The following is a 22,746-nucleotide window of genomic DNA, read 5'->3' as shown; positions in this document are numbered from 1 at the left end:
GCAGAATGGATAACTCAGTTACAGTGATTAACATTCAGTTTCCTTTTCACTCAAATCTTTTTTTTAAAAAATAATCTAAAATGCCTGAGAGAATAAAAATGCCCCAACCGGATGTCTGAAAAACAACAATATAGGCACCAGATGAACTTCACTGGGGAGGGAATTTATCAACCAAGGTGCTGCCAATGCAATAGCCATATCTTTTCTCTCCATTGCCATTTGAACTCTATCATCTTCAATTGTATCTGAAATCTTACATTGATGAACCAGTAAATTTAAAATTGTGCAAAAAATATTCTTTATGATCCCGTATATGAAGCCATCTGATACCTATACCATTCACTTTAATCCCTTGCCCTTCATTTTTGTAACATTTCACTCCAGCTGGCATTATTGTTTCCCGCTGGAAGAGTGTACTTCGTAGCTGACACACACAAGACTTTGTGGCATAGCAAGCATCACTTCATGATAATACCTTTTGGAATTTTAGAGCAAACTTCAAGTAACCTGTTCCTTCCATCATAACTTGCAGTGGTCTTCTCCTTGGGATGTTTTGGGTTTACAGACCATATCTTAAACAGTGTGGAAAATATTGTTCAGTAATAGCACCTTTTTATTTCTGTAAACTAGTTTTCCTGTGCTTTATTTTTCTTGGCTACTGTAACAATTATTGTTTTTTTTCTATTCTCATTATGATTCACTTAAAACATTTATATACCATCCATTTCTTACTGATAGTGACTGCTTATGTTAGTATTTTGGGAATCCAGAGGATTTGCAGCTTATCATAAAATCTGTAACATGGTCACAACACCTGTCTCTTCATTCTGGTTACAAAAGCATTTCTTTGGCACTTTAGTCTTAGCTTTGACTCTGGCTTAGATATATAGTTTGAAAATGGAAAAAGCTAGTAATTATGTCAGGATATAAAAACATGCAGAGAAGTATTTCAGATTCTCCATGTGACCCAGAAAAGATGTCCGCTAAGAGCCCTCCCATTCATATTCCATTAGATAAAAGGGGCCATCACTGAACTTAACAATCAGCTGTGTTAGTGTGGAAGTGATGTTTGAATGTGTGAAGTCTCTGAACTCTGGCCTAGCCTGAAAAATCCATTTCCTGCTCTTCAGTAGAAGAGAAGTCTAGAGCGGTGGTTCTCAAAGGGTGTGGCACATCACACTGGTGTGGCCAGAGAAGATGGCAAGGGGTTGCAGGAAGATTCAAGGGCAATCAAAGAAACACCTAACCATTTCAGTGTAGTATCGTGGAGTATAGTATCATTCATTCATTCATTCATTCATTCATTCATTTGCAAAATATGGATAGATACCTTTTCAAAATCAAGCACTGCCAGGAGTTGTTTCTTTTTGTTCTCCAATTTATTTCTTATCAATAAAAAAAATCAGTGTGGCGTGAGCAATTTTTTATTTTGAAAGTTGTGGTCCTGAGAAAAAAGTTTGGGAACAATGAGTCAAAACCACCTTCTAAATACGTGGTATATTCTGAAGTAGAGTGTTGTAGTGTAGTTGAATGAAATATGTTTCTTCCCCCTTTGATTTAGTAAACATTATGCTACTTGTAAAATTTGTTTCTTTCACTCCCATATTTTTTCTTGCAAAAACTCTGTGGGCTGAGAAAGACTGGTCTAGTGAGCTTCACAGATGAGTAAGGATTTGAATCTACTGCAATGCTTTGACTACACCACACAAACTCTTTAGGAACTCTGAACACAACCTACAGAAAACAGTATTTGCTAATTTACTTACTTAGATTCTTAGCCTGTGCTATTCAGAGGCTTGATTCAAAAATAGATCTTTGAAGCTCTTTATTGTAGTAGTGGTCATAGTTGCTTTAGGGATGCTAGAAGACTAAAACAATGCAACTAATATTATGAAGTATAAAGCTTCTGCAGTAAGTTGTACCAGGGACAGGCAAGTTGGTTGTATGGCATAAACAGCTTGTGCTGAAAAGCATTCATCTCTTTATGCGTGCATGTGAAAAGTTTATCAAAAAATGAAAAGCCTGGGATTTCCAATTAAGTGTAGTAAGTTTAGTAATTGCTAAGGCAACTTGGAAGTTGTGACTAGTTACCATTCCTTGCTAGGTTATGGATATTTTGATGTTGAAAACATTGTTTCTAATGAGCATTCTAGCAGCTTTCAATATCTTAACTTTCTGCATATTGTATTAACCTTCCCCTTGACTCTTGAAGAAATGTCTTGGCTTTATGATGTATGTGCCTATTAGTTTTCCAATTATGCGCTCCATTTTAGGAGAAGACAGATGTCCTTAAATAATTACCGTATTTTTTGCACCATAACACTCACTTTTTTCCTCCTAGAAAGTAAGGGGAAATGTCAGTGCGTGTTATGGAGGGAATGCCTACGGATGGCGGGGGGATCTGCTGCAGTCGTGAGCAGAGGATCCATGGTTCCCCTTCCTTTCCTCCTCCGTGGCTCGCTTTGAAACAGCAAAGAGGGAGAAGAGCCGCTGAGTGGGGAGGAGAGAGGGACAGAGAGCCTGCTTCTTTAAAGGAGCAAAGCGGGAGAGGAGAGGAGCCGCTTACACGAGTGTAAGCAGCTCCTGTCCGGTTGGCTTCTTTAAAGCAAGCAGGCTCTCTGTCCCTCTCTCCTCCCCACTCAGCTCACTAAATAGCAGCAAAGTTTTTCAGCTCGCTAAGCTGGGGATGAGCGGGGAGGAGGGAGAAAAGCAGAGCCTGCTTGCTTTAAAGGAGCAAAGTGGGAGAGGAGAGGAGCCTTCTCCCCTTATACCCCTCTTCTTCATTATTAGCAGCATCCTTCTCCACCCACCACACACGTGCTTCTTCTCCCCTTAAACCCCTCTTCTGCATTATTAGCAGCATCCTTCTCCACACACCCCACGCGTGTTCCTTGTCCCTTGAGTGCTTTTCCTTCCCTCCCCACTTAAAACGTGGTTACAAAGCATGGATCCACATGGATCCTCAGGATTTTTGCACTGGGTCACCCCAAATTCACTGTCAGATCACATGTCTGTGGCCACAGCATGAACCACAAAAATCATACATCCACTGTTTTGTTTAGAATATTTTTTTCTTGTTTTCCTCCTCTAAAAACTACGTGCGTGTTATGGTCGGGTGTGTGTTATAGAGCGAAAAATACGGTATGTCATCTCTAACAGAGCTTCTACCTTTCTGAGGCATAATATGCATGAAATATTTTTTGCTTTGCCCTTCTCCTGAATTTTGCACCTTTCTTATTGGATGAAAAATCTTTCTTGGCTTTTAGATTGGTCTTTGATGTACTTACTTTTTTAACTAAACTATATATTTTATTTACAAATGGTGGACATCAGGCATCACTGACTTAGCCATCAATGTGAGAAAGCTATCTTCAGATAGTTTAACAAATATTTTAGTAATTATTGACTTCTTTTTAAATCATAGGAACAGTATTTCCCAGTGGAAAATACTGTTTTCAGCAGTGCTAAACTTGATTACAAGGCCAAATACACTGAATATGTTATCTAAATTAAGTCATAATATAATTAGGAGTTGCAAGAGTTTTTTATATTAGTGTGGGGATTTTACCTGCTAATTCAGGGTCAATATGCAGAAAGAAGGAATTTTTTTGAATTTGCTGTTGAATTTTATGTTGGCGAGTTGCATAGTATGTGCTACTGAACTCTCAATGTTGTTACATTACATATTAATTTTATTTATTAAAAATATTTATATACCACTCACATGCAAAATTTCAGTGCGGTGTACAGCAGGATCTACAAAAGAGATAAAATGCAATTAACAGCAATACAGCATAATTGTAAAAATGACTGCCTCGTCTTAAAAGTGTAAACCATTGAATAGGACTGGCAACACATAAAAATCTTCAAGAGATGTCTGAATCTTAGAAGTGAGGATGCCTGCCACATCTGCTGGAAGAGAATTCTCCAGTGGGGGACCAATAGCACTAGATGCCTAACGTCTCATCAAAAGCAGTCGGGCTATTGAAACAACTAACATCACTCCTCCAGATCTCAATGATCAAACTGGCATATAAGAACTCAGGCAGCCCTTAAGGTACTCAGAATCCAAGTTGTTCAGGGCCTTCTATTATTAATATAAGAGGCTTGAGCCTTGCCCTGTAACATGGACAGCCAGTGCAGATATTTTAGCAGTAGTATTACATGTTGCCCACCACCTCTTCCCATCAACTATCTTAGGTGCTGCATTCTGCCCTAGCTGGAGCTTCTGGATCAATCCCAAGGGTGGCCCCACATAGAGTGCATTTCAGTAATCTAGTCTTGAGTGCATGGTCTATGATGGCCAGGTTATCCCCATCCAGATATGGCTGTAGCTGATCAGGTGAAGCTGGTAAAAAGCCCTCCAAGCAAAAAAGGAAACTTAGACTTTGGTTGACAAAGATGTATTCAGCTGTACCTCCAATCTATGTGCCTGCTCCATCAAAGGGAATGCAAACCCTGCCCTCCAGGGACAAAGCAGTGCCTGGTGGAATCCTATCACATAAGTGCTAGGAAGCCAAAATCACTCTCCCCCCACTCCCCAGTTCATTTCTGGATTTGACCATTGTGATACAATGCCTTTTGATACTCATCCTGCTCAATGGTGTCAAAAGCCATGGAGAGATCTAGTAAGAGTAATAAGGGTCACATTTCTCTGTCCTTCTCTTGATAAAGACCATAAATCAGGACAATTCAGTCTTAGAAGCAGGGGACACATTGAAGTGAATCCAGATAATCAGTATCATTCAGGAATACTTGGGAGTTGCTCTGCCACCACCTTTGGCACCACCTTCCCAGAAAATTAGCCCATTATGTTTCTAGGCTCTTCCAGTGTTGTATCATCATTGACTTTTGTGAAATGTGTGGACTGCTTCAGAAGATAATTAAATGGCATCAGTCTTGCAACTCATCCCTATGGAGCTCCTCGTGTAGAATATGATGCGACTTCCTTCTTGTTCTTGAGTGCATCTTTTCTCCCAAAGGAATGACTAAAAGAAGTATTGGGTGTTTTGTTTTGTCAGTTTGTATTATGTATATATATATGTACATCGTGTTTTATAGTTCTACCTGTTTTTTAAAATATTCACATGTATAACACATTTGTACCCCGCTCTTCAGCCGTAAAAGCTCCCAGAGTAAAAAGCAAGGCATTTGCTGCCCACAGGCTTACAATCCAAATGATACAACACAAAAGGACAAGGAGGGAATGTGTTGATCACTTTTTAGATGTCAAAGCAGCTGGCCCATGTATTTGGTCTCAATGTGTAACTCTTATGTTATTGTGAGCTTGCTTTACTACACTTCAGGGACCTTCAATGAACTAGCTTGCCTATTAACAGATTAGAAATGAACTCGGTTTCCAGTGACTGAAACCCAGCAATGTCCACTAGAGACATTTTGTTTTTTTGGTTCATATTTTTCAAGCTTCTGTTCTGAGTTCTGACACTTGACTGGAAGCCTTCCTAGTTAACATCTGCTAATAGCCTGGTGGTCATGTTCCAACCTCAGTGTAAGCTACATATGTGCAGGGTTGGATGTTTGCCGAAGACATTGCGGCAGGTTATAGCCACAATGCCATTATATGTCATGATATCTAGTAATAGAGGGGATGCTGGCATATCGTTTGGACCTCCAAAGGTGAGCTGGGTCTGTCATATATTGTCCAGTAAAGTATATGCACTGGACCTTGCATTCATTTTACATTAGACTATTTATCTCTGTTAATTAGTTCCTTTCCTGTCAAGTTAACACAATATTATTCTATTCAAAGACTTTAAGGTGATTCACATTGCCATGCTTTGCATTTGCATCTTTAACAAATGATTAGGATCTGAATTTATTGCAAATATTAGATACTCCAGCAGGCTTTCTTGATTTCATTTCCATTGAGGGACCAAGTAGGTAGGAAAAAGGAAAGAACATCGGTGAAGATGAGGCCCAAGTTCTTACAGAAATATATTTTATTTCCCGTTTTTCTGTATCTTCTCACTATCATCATTTCTGCCAAACTAAAATAAAAGTGAAAATCAGATTATTGTGTTCAAAGAGTCTAAGTAAAATTAAAGCATTAAAATTCTGAGCTGAACAAGAAGAGGGCTTCCCTAGGCACAGTTTTATCTTTAGTATGATAGTTCATAAGGATCATCACCATCATACCTGTTCATTTTATGACCTTTTGTGTTAATACCTTGTCATGCTTGCTCTTGTCTGTTTCTGCCATTTCTCCATTGCCAGTATACTTAGCAAACATTTAATTTAATTATTGCTGTTAGGGAAATTACTGTGCTCAAACAGATAGCTAGCCCACAAGAGGGCAATCAGTGAGGATCTTTTATTCTCACGACTTTCCTGTTTCCTCCCACAGAATGTTGATTTATTTGCTGGAATATATGTGTCCATATCTTATGAATGTGGCAGTACCTGTCAAGAAAGTCCTGTCACTTTGGGGGCATTGCAGATCAAGAGCAATGCTTAAAAATTAAGATATTACAGCAGAGCTTTAGAATAGAACTAGCTAGTAAATCTAGTTACCAGCACATAGAGATGTTAACGGAGAGATCACTCATTTTACTCTGCTATATTTCTATCAAATGTCAGGTCTAAAAATGGGAATTGATTACCTCCCAATAGCAAAAAAAGCAAAAGCTAAATTCTGTGTTCTATTCTTTATAGTCCATGTTCTGTTTATCTGACCTTATGAAAAGCGGAATCTGGATTCCAATCTTTGCTTACAGAGCGCAGTGGTCTGCTGCTCTACATAATGGCTTAATAATTGTTACTAAGCACACAGTAGTGTTTAGGCCACTTTATTTACAAGTCCCTGAAGGCTTTGGTCATGATCCAGAGCTGCACGCACAATTGACTTACTTTCTAAGTTTCCCTTTCAAGTACTCCCCTTGCTTTACTTAAAAACCATTTCCGCAAAGTTTGGATGTATTTGTAAGATCTCTTCAGCATTTCTCCAAGGTCCCATTTCAGTTGCTCTCATGCCAAAGCACGTAACTTGTTTCTAAACACACTTAAAGTTTAAATGCTCTAACAGCATTTGTAACACACAACATATGTGGTGTGTGTGTGTGTGTGTGTGTGTGTGTGTGTGTATCCTGTCTATATTTTACTTAGATCACAACCTTAATTTAGAATTTGCAGGGAATGTAATTCCACACCCCGAAACTCTTCCCTTTTTCTGAAACTCTTCAGTTTGAATCGTAATAAATGTAAAACACAACATAAAATCAGAATGACATATTTAAGGGTATGTTCATTGGTTTACAGAGTAACTGTGATGATGCAACTAAACTGTGGTATGAGAAAATATTTATTTCTGCTCCAGTGCATTTGGGTTTTTTAAGTGAAATGCTTTGCTTTTCCTGTTCTCTAAGCTGCTTTTTTATATTAAGCAACCTGTATACTTTCCAAGTCTTGTACGTATACAGCGCTATCTCAGATTACTCATTTGAACTTCAGTATAACTAAATCCTAAACTAGAGATGGGCAGTTGATGGGCCACAGTTGTGTTTTGGACAGACTTCCCAAACCCAGGAAAGTATGTGTATATAAAGATATCTGCATACTAGCCCTTTTCCCGGCGTATCTTTTCAGACCTTGTTAATTGCTGCTGCTTATGCTGTATAAATACCAAATTCCATATGAGTTGACAGTTCATAGCTACTTCAATATTATTAGATGTCAACATTGCTGATATTAAGATTTATAAGGAGATAGTCTAACAAAGGAAAATTACAGTGGCATGATTGCTGGCTGAAGCTCAAAAGTGAAGACACTTTCTATATGAATATGAAATGGCATCTTTATTTTGTCTTGATGATGCCTAGGGGCTTTTAAGGGATTTTCCTGGGTTTCAGTTGTGTGACTCGGTTTCATAGAGAAATATATAGTAAGGAGGATTTCCTTATTTGATAATTTTACTCAAAATGATGCTGAAATGTGAGTCTAAGAGAATTAACAGTATTTTGCGCATCATTCACTGAAAGAGAAGTGTACATCTGAATTCAGCTTTGGTCAGGTTAGTTCTAAGGGGCACCTAGGTTGTAGATCTGCTCTGTAAGGTGCTGGAGAAGTGTCCCACTATCCAGCTGCCTGACAAATTCTGAAGTAGAGAGCTAGAATATCAGAGTTGGGGCTTTCTACATCTAGAGCATGTACTTTACACTTTTGCTAAACTAAACTCAAACCCCATTTCAAAGGTCTGCTTATGTCAGTACATCCAGGTTGCTATACTACCATGGAGGAGTTTGGTTCCAGAGCCATGTAAGCTTTTATTGTGACGCTCTTACCTATTGGGATATTTTCCTGTAAGACAGCATCATGTTGTGTTTTATTGATCCTAGTTTAAAGTGAAAGGTGACACAGGTAAGCAGTATTGGACTGTTTAGCTATGTTACACCGTAGAGTAACTTACAGAATTGAATTGTCTTTTTTATCATTTTAGATGTCAAAATGCTTTTGTTATCTAATGAAGTTCTTACCAAATATAAAGCTCAAAGACTACCTGGGAACAGGTCCCAGAATTAAATGTCTACATTTACCATGAGAATTGAAGGGCAAAACACTTCAAAAAGAGAGCCATGAAATGCAGAATAGCTATCCAAAAATGGTGATGGCTGCTTGCTGCACATACGTAGCAGTAGAAAACAAGTGTTTTCTACAATGTAACTTGTGGAGCAGCTTTCAGAATTTAGTACAAATGTACTTTACATTAAAAGTCTCCTTTATCTGCATATCTGCTAAGGGGGTTTATATTGCTAAGATACATTTTTTGTTTTGTTTGTAAAGAGTGTATTGTTTGAAAAGATTGCACAAACGGCCAGTGCTGGACTGCTGGCGCCTTGTCCGTTTTTCCTATGTTGATGTATTTTAAAACCCCTATGAAGCTTTTTCAGTACATTAGTTGTCATTGAAATAGTAATATTGAAGGGAAGTATTTTTAAATTATTCAGTTATTCCAGAAAAAAAACTTTAAAGCTCTCCGAGATGCAAAAAACAGAACCTACTGAGTACTAAAACCCTTTTCTCTGTGTGAGCATACCACTTTGCTCTATACTGCTGGTTTATCTCATTCAGTATTAGCAGCAACATCTCCAGGGCAGTGTTTTCTCAGTTCTGCAGTCTGAGTTCCTTGAGATGTTGGGGATTGAACCTTCTGCATGCAAAGCAAGTCCTATACTACGGCCCCTGGCTCTCCCTGGGCATGGCAGAATACAGGGCGTCATACTAGATTTTCCTTTCCTTTGGACCAGTCACTTCCCATTCATTGGTTCATAGTCTTAGTCCTACAAAATGACTGGCCATGCAAAACCTGCTTATTATCAAAGGAGTTTCCATGTACAGTATGGTATGTACCATACTTAATGGTATGATGTGTTCTTGGTATGTTTAATAATGGTATGTTCTTGGCGGAATTTTCAGCCCTGGTCTGTAGGGTGAAGACATCAGGTGTTAAACACCATCTAACCCCAGGATCATTGGGTGGAAGAGTGTTTGAAATGTAATTGTTTCTGGAATGTTTTTAACTGAAACTACTCAGTGCACAGAGCAAGCATTGTAAAATTCAGTAGAACTTAAGCTCTACAGGAGAAAACTAGTCGAGAGTAGGAGCCTATGGACACATGATGTTCCTGATGGTTTAACCATGGCTAAACAAAAGAACTGTTCCTAGAATCACTTATCATGAGCTGCATTCCCCTCTTTGCAGGAATACCTACTCAGCAGCAATAAAAGGTGAGGCTCAGTCATCCTCCAGAAGGTAGGAGACAAAGGAGAGCATGATCTCTTACCCTATTCATACCAATTGACTATGGTTAAACAACTGGAAAAGTTACATGTGCATTGTCAAGAAGTGTGGAACGAAGCATAACGCTGGCCATGAGTGTGAAATGAAAATTTTAGCCTCTGCAGAAATTGGCAGCTGGCCAGTTTACGTGGTGACTCTAGAGCCATCAGAGGTAGTATGCATAGGGAGTGTGATTGAACCAGAACCCTTTCGGTCTTTTCACTGTGTGCCAGGTGTACTCCTATATTTCTCATTTTTACAGAAGTCAGTTTGAATAAGGCATTGCTAACTAGTGTTAACTTCCACCAGTGGTAACAGCTTCTGTTGTGATGCCTCCTTTCCAAAGCTCTTGGGTTATTTTTATTTTATTATATTATTTTATTATTTATTAGATTTATATACCGTCTTTCATCAAAGGACCTCAGTGTGATTCATAAGATAAAAATAGATGCTTTAAGAGATGGCGATAATCATTTTAACTTGGAGGAATACTTTACAGCTGAATCTTAAAATAAGCTAAGGCTTACTGAGCGGTGTACACATTCTAACTTACTGCAGGTAGACCACGAGATCACAGCCCCTTTAGCATAAATTTTTTTCATTTTATTTTTTAAAAAGACTTCTATATTCCCTCTGGCATTACACTGCACAGGTGAATTATAGACTTCAGATAGCAGATGAGATGGTTAAGTGCCTTGAATATTTTATAGAAAGTTGGGCCTGGCATCAGCACATGATGTGGTCAGTCAGATGCTGGAGCCCAAAGGGCCCCAGCTGAGTCCACTGCTGCTCTGGGCTGGGCAAAGTTATTCCGTTTTGCCATTCTGCACTGCTGAGGAGCTGGAGCAATGGCTATATACTGTCAGCGCTCTCAAAGTAGTATTGCTTCAGAATAATGCCATAACAGGAAAATGGGTGAGGAATTAAAATAGACTTCAGCGCTCTCTGCAGTCACTCTACTTCTATCTGCACCAAGCAGCAAGGAAAAGTTCTTAACTAAGCAGACTCATAATTCCACTCATCCTTTGCTTTTCAGTGCTAAGGAGCTCTGAGCAGTTGCAGCAAAGGAGCCAGTTTAATTGCTTTCCCGTGCCCCTGATACTGTGTTGATTGCCAGTGATACTATGTCAGGGACTTTGGGAAGGGATTAAACAGACAGCTTCCTGACTTACTGCAGTTGTTCATAACTCCTCTCACCACTGAGCGGAATGGAGGGAGAGGACTGCTTAAATGGCCCACCTGGGCTGTATAGGGACCCTTTAAAGATTTGCTTGCTCTGGTGGAGTGCCTAGCAGTCTAGAAGAACAAATGAGCTGTCTGTTTTGTGTCCCATATAGCAGCTCTCTGGAGCAATACCAAATTGGGGTCGTAGAGAAATGCACAATAACAGCTTCACACTGCATACCTCATTCTCCTCTCTGAGCCACCACTGCTGCTGATGCCTCTGCTGCAACTCTGGACATCCCTGTCAATAAGTCCATCAAGGGTATGGCCATTGCAGGGGACACTATAGCCACTTCCCCTAGGTCCCCTTCATACGTTTAGCTGGCTTTGGATGGAGTATAAATGTTGGTGATGGATTGTGATAAACCTGTGTCTGTCCTTCATTACCTCTGATTGTGCATGATGGGGGTGGGGGAGAGGTGGGGCGGGGAGGTAAGATTCCCCCATGGAAAATTCATATGCATAGGAAACTAGCCTTTCGGGGAGAAGGCTGACTTAGAGCCCATCTCTCTGGCGCCTAGTTTTGTGTGCAGGGACTTTTTTTGCATGGAGGAGCAGTTGTTTCAGCAAGCTTATATCTGCTGTCTGAAATGTACAGTTGAGACACAGATTAGCCACCTAATTTGCTGTTTCTTAGAATTAAGTCTTAGGTGTTGCAGGATTACTGTGTCCCACCATCTGGCTTTGGTATAAAGCATCTGACAGTGAAGAGCTTCGAACTATTGAAACTATCAGAGAGAGTTTGATAGTTTGTCGTGTATTCAGAAGTCCTGAATGTGTGCTAGAGAAGGGTTTACTAAAGTCCATTCTCCTATGAATCTGTGTTTGAATTTATTTGAACTAGACTGCTCCAGTCTGCTGGATTTTGGTATGTCATAATGTATCACCTCATGTCTGGGTTTTCATCTCCATCTAGTGGTGGAAAAGCAGAGAATTGCTACCTGTGAGATAAATATGAGTCTAGTATCTTAGATCAGCTATCTTCAACCCTTTCAAATCCAGGATCTACTTTTAATTCAAACATGCATTCTGGGATCCATTACTTAATTTTTTACCATATATTTGCATGATGGTTGTGCTTCTGTTGCAACCTACCTCGGATCAGTCCACAACTTACTGGTGTCTCCCAACACACCAGTTGAAGATCAGTATATTTGGATTAATGCTTCAGGATTGGGATTTTGTGCCAGTTCCAAGCTGCTGACAGCCTCATGAGGAGCATACATTTCTTTAAAAGATGCTTTGACTAATATTTTGATCATGTGAAAACTGAGACTATAGTTGAAAATGCTCTTTTGCAATATTTAGCTTTCCCCTATAAATTTCTGCCATAGTTCTTGGAAATTCACAGAATTTGGATCTTTGTGAGAAGGAGGTTTTTATTTCTCCTTTTATTCACCACAGCTGAGGAACGAACAGGGAAGCTTTCCAAGTAAAATTGCTTGAATTGCATGTTGCCATACCGCTTAGCATCTTCTACTGTATTCAAATAAAAAATGGGTTGTTTGCCCTATTTATTTATTTCTTGGGGGTAAAGAGCAGAATTTCCATTTAATGTGCAGGTTTAGGGGGTGACCACTGAGAAAATAATTAACTTTCAGTAATGATTCTTCTGCTCACTTGGAGTAAGCCTTATTGAACATAGACTAATGTGAAAACATGAACAAGGTGAGGCTACATGATAATTAATATTGAAATATTAATATATTGGTGCAGATTATGTTTGAATTATATTTATTAAAGATACAATTAGTCAAAGGAAATTTAAGTATTCTAAAAATAGGATGGTATCAGATTAAGTCATACTCAGACCCACTGAAATCAGTGGACTTAAGTTAGTCATATCCATGTCAGTGAGTCTACTCTGAGAATGACTTGGTTAAATATGCCCCATACACTTCAGTTGAAGAATGTCAATTTTATAACAATATAAATACCGCTGTTGCTAATCTTCATTTAATTAATTGCATCAGCTTAATTTCTTAACTACTTGATCAAGAACAGTTTGTTAAAACACGGGAAGCATTTAGTTTTAAAATATTTCAATAATAAGTTTTGATTTCACTTATTGAAGTTCAGGTACTCATATTCATTTTCAAGATTGTACATTTCTTCCTTAAGCCTAATTTACAAGGAAACAAAACAAATGCCGTCTTTCATTTCTTTGTGTTTTCATTGATGCAAAAATGGATTTCATTCATTAAAGTATTTATCCTCTGTCTCTCTCATTTAAAGTAACTATAATTTAAATAAGCTAGCATCATAAGCCATGGTTTGAAACTGGGTGGTTTTGCAACTGACCATAGTTTGTGTTAAACCGGTATTCCTTGGTTCAGATGAATTAGGAATTTGTGACTAGTTAAAGGTAAATGTTTTCCAAGACTTTTCTGGCTCATTCATGTCACAATAAACCATGTTGTTGTGATGTTAGAACACCACCATTTTGTGTGTCAACAGCTACTTTTTATTAGTAAACTTGTTCTGTGATCATATTAGCAAGGATTCCTTTATCTAGCCCATTGCCTTTTCTTATATTCATCACTTTATAGCAGATACATTTTTTGAAAGTTGGTGATGCGCATCTGCCTGAAATTCATGTGGTATTTCTGTAACATAGGTGACTTCTGAACAAGTGACAAATTACAGAGATGCTGCTAGAAAAAACATTTTTGCTTAGCAGTTGCAAAAGTGACAAAGCAGTATCACATCATGCATTTGTGGATTACACATTTCTCACATCACACCCATTTCATAAGAGTAAATACAACATTGACAGTACTTATCCTGTTTAAAAGTTGAGCTGCCCTAAATAGCACCTATTCTGCATTGTGGCTCAGATTCCATTCTGGTTTATAAAGGAATATAACTCCCCTCTTACTAAAATTTGAATACCCTCTTTCTCTTTACTTACCTCAGGAGAAGGGGAAGAACAAACACTGGGGGCAGAATTAATATTTAAGGACAATATTGCTTAAAGTCAAAGATAATCCAGTTAAATATTTTTTTAGTTCAGTACTTAGAATGCAGGTTAATAAAATATATTTGAATAATACCAAAGCCTCACTATGTATTTTTTTTGCCTTTTGCAATATTGAACTTGGCTGATAAACAAAAGCTATTCCATATAGGCAGTATGGCCTTTCCTTATGACAGTTTCTTAGTATTACACAGAACAGGTTAGCAGAAGACAGTCCCACCATCCCTGACTGCTTGGCCGGTTTGAGTCCGACAATATGTGGAAGTCCCTCACCTTAATATCCTACTGACAGCTGAATGTAGGTCTTTGTGGGAAGGATGCTGTTATAACACTATCTCTTGTGTAGTTGAGGTTTCAAGGAGGACTGTGCCTGAGTTAGCCAATCCCAGAGTCAAGTACTTGAGCACAGGGCTATACATACTCTTAAATCAGGCATCCCCAAACTCGGCCGTCCAGCTGTTTTGGGACTACAACTCCCATCATCCCTATCTACAGTAACAGGACCAGTGGTCAGGGAGTTTGGGGAGGCCTGTCTTAAATACTTAAGAAGAAAAAAAGTTGCTGAACTAGGGTAACCCTTTCTGAATTCTACCACCTCTATTATGCATTTCCCTTTCACCTTGTTTCGTTTCTATCATTTATCTGCTCCTAACCATTTGAGGAGAGGCCAGGACCAGCGAGGAGCCCTCAAGCCCCCACTCTACCTCACTAGAAATATTATGCAGCCATATTGTCACCCTGGGCTCCTTTGTGAAGAGGGGTAGAATAAAGAAATTAAACATAATACTATATTTGGTTTCTGAGCTTTCACAAGTCATTGATCACATATGCTCCAACCCTTGTGGTAAAAACAAAGAAGCCAAGGTTCTCAGTAAGCTAAATTCTGAGCCTGAAACCATATTCCTGTGTAGCAATTAATGTTTCTGCTGAATTAATGTGGTTAAGGTCAGCAGGGGAAGGACAAAGGGAATTCATGCTGCAGAAGGAAAGGATGGAGAGGGGAGACAGAACCTGCCTGCCCACTCCTTATTTGGTTAATGGTAGATAGCAAACTGGGAGTATTATATCTACACCAGATACCTAGTTGAGTGCACAGTGCATCTCTCAAAGCCTAGAGACTGCTTTTTTGAGCACTTTTCAGTATTTGAGAAGTATTTGTCAGTAGTTGAGGACAACCTTACTGCTTTGGTTTAGCCCTGAAGTGATAAGTAGTGTAGACCACCTGTTTCACGCAACAGTTCCTTTGCAGCGGTAGCTGAGAGGTCACATTTTTTGTGCTTACTCTTACACACTGATACTAAGTTAAAATAGCTTTCATTGGTTTACTAACAACAAATATTGAGCAACCCAAATTATTTCACTCTCTGAGATGGGTGCCGTTTGCCTTTCAGTGCTTGGTAGTCCACTTCTTCTTTCCCATGACTTGAACAGCCTCCAGGGTAACTTGTTAAATATTGTCCCCATTTAAATAAATTGCTGTCCACGCAGTAATCCTCTGCCTATGGCAGACCATTTTCACTTATTTTTCAATTGATTTGACTCTAAACTGTGGTCATTTTCACAATACCCCACGTCACCTTTCAGGTTTTGCTTTTAAAGTTTGCTTCTTGAGGAAGGGCAGTTATGTGCCCTTGGTTTGTGATTTGAAGGCTGCAATAGTTGTAACTTCAATGGGCGGTGAGTGATAAACATTGCTCCTCTTGCTTGTTTGCTCTTTCCCCATTTCTCTCTTGACTCCCATTTCAGATCAGCTCTTAACTGTATATCTGGAAAGGCCTTCATGAGCATGTGCTCATCGGTACATAGTTAGACCCCCCCCCAAAGGAATATAGACAGTCTTCTTGTCAGACATAGCTTGGGTAAATGCTCTTAATAGTGGACCTTTTTACAGATATAGATTGAAATCTGTCTCATGATTCTTGAGGATGTTCAATCAGTTATAGAAAGGCTGTATACTCTGTCCAAATGCTATTCACAAGAGAAGAAAGGTGACTCTGGATCACTAGTTCTAGAAAGTATTGTCAAGTAATTAATCCTTACTTTGTATTCCCCCCCCCAAAAAAAAAATCTGTCTTACCAAAGATGAGGATTTGTCACTTTAAGTATCCAAACAAATATGACAACTTAAAAACAGTTGCAGCATTTATTTTATTTTCAAATTCTGGTTTGGATCCAGACTTGGCTAATGCCTGCAAGACCCACTACCTAAGCAGAGTCCCACTCACGAGACATTTCTTCTGGTGGAAGAGGGGGAGATGACTTTTCAGTTGCCTGCTTCCCCTTCAGCTGCTTGTGTCCTCCAAAAAACCAAAAAAAACCACCTGCTCCATGTGGTTGGAGAACCCTCCAGAACAGCATGGGAGGTGGTGCTGGAGCCTTCTGGCCAAAGGGGAATCAACAAGTTACTTCCTCGTGTTTCACCAGCAGATGAAACCCATCTCAGTCACTTGTAGGTGTTTAAACATAGAACTAAAATAACATACCTACAGAGATCAGCAGAACAAGAAAGCTCAAATAAATTGGGAATTAGTGGTAGTTGAACAATAGATGACCATCTTAGTCTCTGTATGGAAATTCACAAATCAAATGATCATATTTCTCCTTGCAAAAAAATTTCAACATTCTGTTTTTCTAAATACACATGTCATGTCCAGCTTAACTTTTTTGTTGATTAAACCTTTTATAGAATTTGGATGTGTAATCAACAGTTTTAAAAAACATAATTTTATAATGGGAATAAGCTGCTGTGTCCTAGGATTCATGTAGTCAAACATTCTTTTGTTAACAGTGTCTACCTAGTTACCTCTGAATCTAATGCTTCCAGGATCTCATACTCAGAGGGGTACTGCCACCGGACATCAAAGTGCCATTTAGTTATCACAACTAGCAACTGTTGATAGGCCTATTCTCCATAAACTTTGCCTGTTCCTTTGTAAATGTGAGCTAGTCATATCTTCTGGTTATGAATTCTCTAAGACTTGAAGTCTTAGTTGTGTGTTTGACTGGAGTTCAAAGAATGCCATACAAATATTCCTAATATTTCTAATATTAGTAGAGTAACGATTTAGTACTGGTCATTTCTCTTCCCTTAGAGAGACTGAAGCTAGTAGTCCTGTATATGAGTGTGGTTCTTTAGTGTGTCATTCATAACTTCAGAGCAGGTTGGAATTCATCTGAAAAGACTTAGGGATTTCCTTTTTCTTCAGAGTCTCTGTGCTAAAACAGGTTCTCCCTACCTCTGACAAAGTACAAGTGATATATAAAGTTTTCACAATTCTCTAACCCTGTTCAGACTCTGTAGCATTGTCTTGCATCTTCTTCAGTAGGAAGCTGTTAGAACTTCTTTGGTAAATCTAGAGAGATCTTGTCATTGGACAATGGGAGCTTTCATCTGAAGATGTTGTGTTTTTTTCTTGCTAGTAATGAAAATCAGTGTGTTTTAACCATTGTGGTTTCAACCCTGATTTTCATGGGGAAGGACTTTTCTCCATCACATGCTTAAGTAATAGTGCGTACTATGGCGGCCCAACATTCAAGCTTCATCTTGATTTATCATCATTGCCCCATTCTCTTGATAGGGAATCAGTGTTAAATGCTTAGAGAACCACCATCTTTCACTAAAAACAGCATCTGTTTCTAACTTCAGCTTTTTATTTTCTATCTTTCATTTTCTTTTTTCTTTTTTGTTGATAAATCTCCCAGACAACAACAGTTCTGTAGAGAGTTTAAATATGAAGGAATGGCAGGACGGGCTAAGGGCACTTCTACCGAACATTAACATCAACTTTGGTGGACTGCCCAATGCTACTTCCCCCTCCAACGCCAACCACAGTGTACCAACATCCAACACTGCCACCACCGACAGCCTGAATTGGGACAGCCCTGGCAGCTGGATGGACCCCGCAATCATCACAGGTAACAATTTCTCGCTCATTCAGCTCCACTGAGAATTACCAAGTGCATATTTTGCACAAATTAATCAATGCTTTTTTTTGGAAGAAAGAAAGAAAAAGCAACTCTATGCGGTGGTCTCTTCCAGCTTCCATCCACCAAACTTTCTAGAGGTCCAAGCATCTTTTTGGGGAAAAACCCTCCATCCCAATATCTGTTGCATGTTCAGCGTCTTCCCAATACATCTTTAGACTTTAGTAGGTTGCCCTGTGATCTAATGGCTTGCCAGTTCTGTGCAATGAAATTCCTTAGGCACTGATACATTAACTGGACTCTTTTTCATTAAAAAGGAACATACTCCACTTGTTTATAAAGCTCTCTTATAAGGCTATTTGTGTTTCCCTTTTAAAGGCTAAAGCATGATTTGGAAAAAAGTAGAGGATCATATGGTATCTGGTAGAGCTAGATTGTGAATAAATCTCTGGAAGAATGTTGTAGAAAGTGTGAAAAGTTTTCCAAGGGGCAAATGTTTCTTGTGAAAACTCAACTACTGTTTTGTCTGGAACATGGTTATAACAGTCCTTTGTACAAACTAATAATGTTTTCTTACCATTGCCATTGGTTAGGTTTAAGCTGACCTACTTCACATTTGAAGTTCTTGCTTGCTCTGACTTAACCTCTTTCTCCTCCTATGTTTTCTCTTCTTCCTAGGTATCCCAGCCTCCGCTGGAAACAGTTTAGACACCCTTCAAGACGACAATCCACCACACTGGCTAAAATCTCTTCAGGCTCTCACAGAGATGGATGGCCCCAGTGCTGCCCCGACACAGACCCCCCACAGTAACCCCTTCAGCACACAGATTCCTCTGCACAGAGCCAGTTGGAATCCTTACTCCCCACCTTCAAACCCCGCCAGTTTTCACTCTCCTCCCCCAGGCTTCCAGACAGCTTTCAGACCCCCCAGTAAAACCCCCACAGATCTACTACAGAGCTCAGCGCTGGATCGTCATTAGGAAAAGTTCAAAAACATTAGAAATGCAGGAATTGCCCCACCCAGACTTCCTACACCCACCCATGGTCCCTCCTCCACATCTTTCTTTCTGAAGAATCCAGTTCCTGATCAAAACTCTTCCCCACCAGCCTCCAAATGCAATGCAATCACAGGGTCATAACCATATCTCTTTTTTTAATTTTATTTTAAGATTCTGCTAAGCCAGTGTTTGAAATACACTGATGAATTTTCTTTAAACACACAAAGAAAAAAGAGAGAGAGAAATCAAAAGTGCATAAAAAGGAAAATATTATTTTCATAAATCTTTTGCACGGAATTACTTTAGCCTAGCAGAAAATGTCAAGTAGGGGGAAATAATATAAAATTCAGAATCAAATGCAGCGATGTAAAAGCAGTTTAATTTAAATGAGAGATTCAAGGTATAGGGGGGAAAACCAGTGGCCTGGCATTTATTTTGCATTCTGTGTGTCAGTATGCAGGGAGATAGCCCCCCACCCCCTGTTTGGGAGGGTAGGACAGTATTGTCAGTAAGATTTGTCATGAAGTGGGTTGAAGGACAGTTTGCCTGTTGAAATAAACTGACATGTTGCCTTGTTCCTAAGAAGTGGTTTAACAGAGGGATATTTTAAAATTTTGGCTTTAGATTTCAAGTAAACGTAATGTTTTAAAAATATTCACAGATTTAATACCTAGCATATACATGATATAATTATAAGCAGCTGAAACACGAGTGATATTTACTTCAGTCTTTCTGTCTCCTTGTCATTCTCTCTTTCTTTTTTTTCTTTTCTTTTTTTAAAAAAATCACCTGATTAAGGCACTCTGGGATAGCACTGCATTGGGGCCACATGATCACCATCAGGAGCGCAACCTTTGACGACCTCTGCCTGCAGCTTTTACTTAACCTTGTAGTTTCTGGACGTTTGTGCAGTATTGAAAGACAGGAAAAGAGAAACAGATAAAATTAAACATGGTTATAACCTGACTCTAAAACTAAAAACAAGGAAATGTACCTCTTTCTTCAGAATTAAAACTAAAATCTTAAATAAAACAGAAAACTTGATGACAGCTTTTTGTGAGTTCTCCTTTGATTTTGTGCTCATTTTTGTCAGTTCATGTGATGGGTTTGGCAGAAAACATGCTGTCTGTGCATGCCCCATTAGACTGTTGCCCTCTCTGCCCTAGTGCCAACATTAGCTTTTCTGTGCCATATCTTGCCCAGCTTTACTGTATTTTACTCAGTTAACATCCTGCTTTTTGGCAGTGCTGTCTCCATAGTTTTTAAATTTAGGGGAATTTCCAAAGGGGATTACAAAATTGTTTAGTGTATATTGCATATGGGGGGTTACATAGACCAAAAGTATTTATGAGATTGTGTTCTGTATATTCCCACTTTTTGCACACTGCTGACTGTTGATTATTACATGGAACTGCACATATGCATTTAAAATACACTGAGAAATAGTGTTAATCTATTCAGAAGAAAGTTCAATTTCTGGTTATTTGAGCTCAGAAAATCAGTGTGCCATTTGTGCTGTAAACAATAAAATAATGCCTTCCATCACAGCAGCCTGGTTCAGACATAATCCTGGTCTGATAATGTAGGCTGCTTAAACCACAACTTCCAAACCAGGAAATTCTGTTTAAAGGGTTCTCTCCAAACCCAGAAAGCAGGATGGAAGGGGAAGCACTTGAAGGCAGCACAAGGACATCTATATAGCTTGTTCCAAGGCCAAATAAACCATCTTTAATGCTTCCAGTTTCACCCCAGGAGAAAGCAAGAGTGAAGCAGTTTTATGTATTGTTTTAATCCATAGATTCTAAAGTGAGATTGCATATGTGTCTGATAATCCTACATAAAAATATACATCTTGCATTTTGGCACCCACTTAATTCTAACAAAGGCTGAAATCTTACCTTGGAGTCAGCCCAGCCTTTATGTTATGGGGAATATATTGTTTTATATCAGGATGGCATGTCCTATAGAGCATAGTTAGAGCTCTATAGGGCATGCCACCATTATCCACCTCTAAGATGAGGGCTACCTCTAGTTATGGCAAAGTTTAAAGTTGGTATGTACTCACCGTGTGAAAATAAGATTTGCATATTGTGTGCCTTTTTGAGAAAATTTTAACATTTAAAACCCAGGCATTTCTGTAGTTTACATTTTTAATTCGGTCTACACAATTTATATACAGGAGGTCTAACTGTTGTAATGACATTCATTTTTCTGAACATTTTTCTTGAATACAGTATTCTGTCTCAGTGCATGTACAGTGTTGAATAGCACAGGCCACAAGTTAAAGAAAGTCTCTGGTTCAGATCAGACTTTCATCCACGAAACACTGTGTGGACTTAAAACAAGCTGTTGGGCATTAGCATCTGATTCCACCTTCTATAATGGGGATAATACTCAAAAGTTCTCAGCCTGTTGTAAAGACTACTGAGAATGTGTGAAGCATTTGGGCACTTAGAATTTGTGTGTGTGCGCGCATCTGCACATACAGAGTCTTTCCTATTCAAGCTTTGATATTCAAGCTATAAAATTAGCAAATATCCTGGATATTCAAAACAAGCTTTCTTTACGAGTTCCAAAACATTTTATCCAGTATGGTCACTTGTGCCTTGCAGCCATAGAGCCATTGAAGATGTTTAGAAAAAGCCGTGTAATCTTAGATTACTAATGAACTAGCACTGACAATAGCGTTTACTAGAAAACTGAGTTTATGTAAAATAATCCTTGCATAATGAATGCATAAGCATTTGATACATACTGTGTATAACAACTTCCACGTTTGTTTAGCTGCAATTGATCTACACACCAATTGACTTGCTTGGTATTACCAGAATTATTATTTTTTGGCCCCTGCTTTTGTTTATTGCTTTATACCTAAATTTAGGATGTACATTTTCTCCTCTGACTACATCAATCTATATATAGATTTGAAAGGAATGGATGACACCTGTTTTAGTTCAATTATAGAAAGATGGTGGTACATCCAGTAGATGATGAAAGGATTCTACATCACTCTGGAAAATATAGGTATTTAACCAAGTCCCTACAATTCCACTTGTTGCTCGCAATGCATGGTTTGGTATGAGTTGTTTTCTGGGCCCAGAGATTAAAAAGTAACCAAGCAAAATGCATTAACATAAATGATAAACATTCTATTGCATTAATACAATGTGAATTTCAGAATTTCAAATTCTGTGTCTGAAGGGGTTGAAATGCAGGGACCTGTTCAGCTGCATCCTAGATAATTTTTGCTCCCTAAGGCAAATGCTTAGTCACTTTGTGTAGATGTGACTCCTCACACAAGGTTGCTTCGTGTGTTGTATATAGCTTGCATTCTGCAAATGTAGATAAGTTCCTAGTTGCTGTTGAAAATGGCCTTCTCCCCTGCCAGTCGAAGTGTGTGAAAGGAGGGCTCTCCACATGCCTGAATTCTCTGTGTTTAAATGTACTCTGAGCTTGCTGCTCGTGAGGTGCTGTATTCTCCAGCAATAGGGATGTCTTGGACTGTGTGTCTCAAATGCAATTTTTCTAACTCTAGCAAATGTACCCTGTCAGATCCATCATCTTGAATATAAATACGTTACCATTATTACCATCTCTGGTTTTAAGTGATCTCTAGTTCAGGAGTGGGATACTTTTGGCCCTACTAATGTTGCTGAACTAAAACTCAATTTAGCCCCAGTAAGCAAAACACAGCAAACATTGAGCGTTGTCAGTGCAAGCCTTTGGCAGCCTCTCCCTACTGAGATTAGAAAGACACGCTCCTTACTGAACTTCAGGCATGTAACAAAGACTTTCTTTTTACAGCGGGCATCATAAGTGTTCAGGTTTTT

At 38.9% G+C, this 22,746-nt stretch overlaps 1 protein-coding gene across 9 annotated transcripts in view; it reads left to right on the top strand.

Moving 5' to 3' along the window:
- CNOT4 (CCR4-NOT transcription complex subunit 4) overlaps nucleotides 1-19,965 on the top strand; it is a 55,762-nt gene extending 35,797 nt beyond the window's left edge. For 4 of the 9 annotated variants that reach the window (XM_080972093.1, XM_080972091.1, XM_080972092.1 and 1 more), the window contains 2 exons: nucleotides 17,697-17,909; nucleotides 18,597-19,965. In XM_080972093.1, coding sequence (XP_080828219.1) covers nucleotides 17,697-17,909; nucleotides 18,597-18,898 — 515 coding nt within the window. In that variant the 3' untranslated portion in view covers nucleotides 18,899-19,965. The remainder of the gene's footprint in view (nucleotides 1-17,696; nucleotides 17,910-18,596) is intronic. The other 5 variants (XM_080972097.1, XM_080972096.1, XM_080972094.1 and 2 more) reach the window with 3 other exon arrangements.
- Nucleotides 19,966-22,746: the final 2,781 nt, after the last annotated feature.

Source organism: Podarcis pityusensis, assembly GCF_964106645.2.
Source record: "Podarcis pityusensis genome assembly, chromosome: 10".
NCBI lineage: Eukaryota > Metazoa > Chordata > Lepidosauria > Squamata > Lacertidae > Podarcis > Podarcis pityusensis.
The sequence above is the reverse complement of the archived record's forward strand: the minus strand, read 5'-3'. Positions and strand labels throughout refer to the sequence as shown.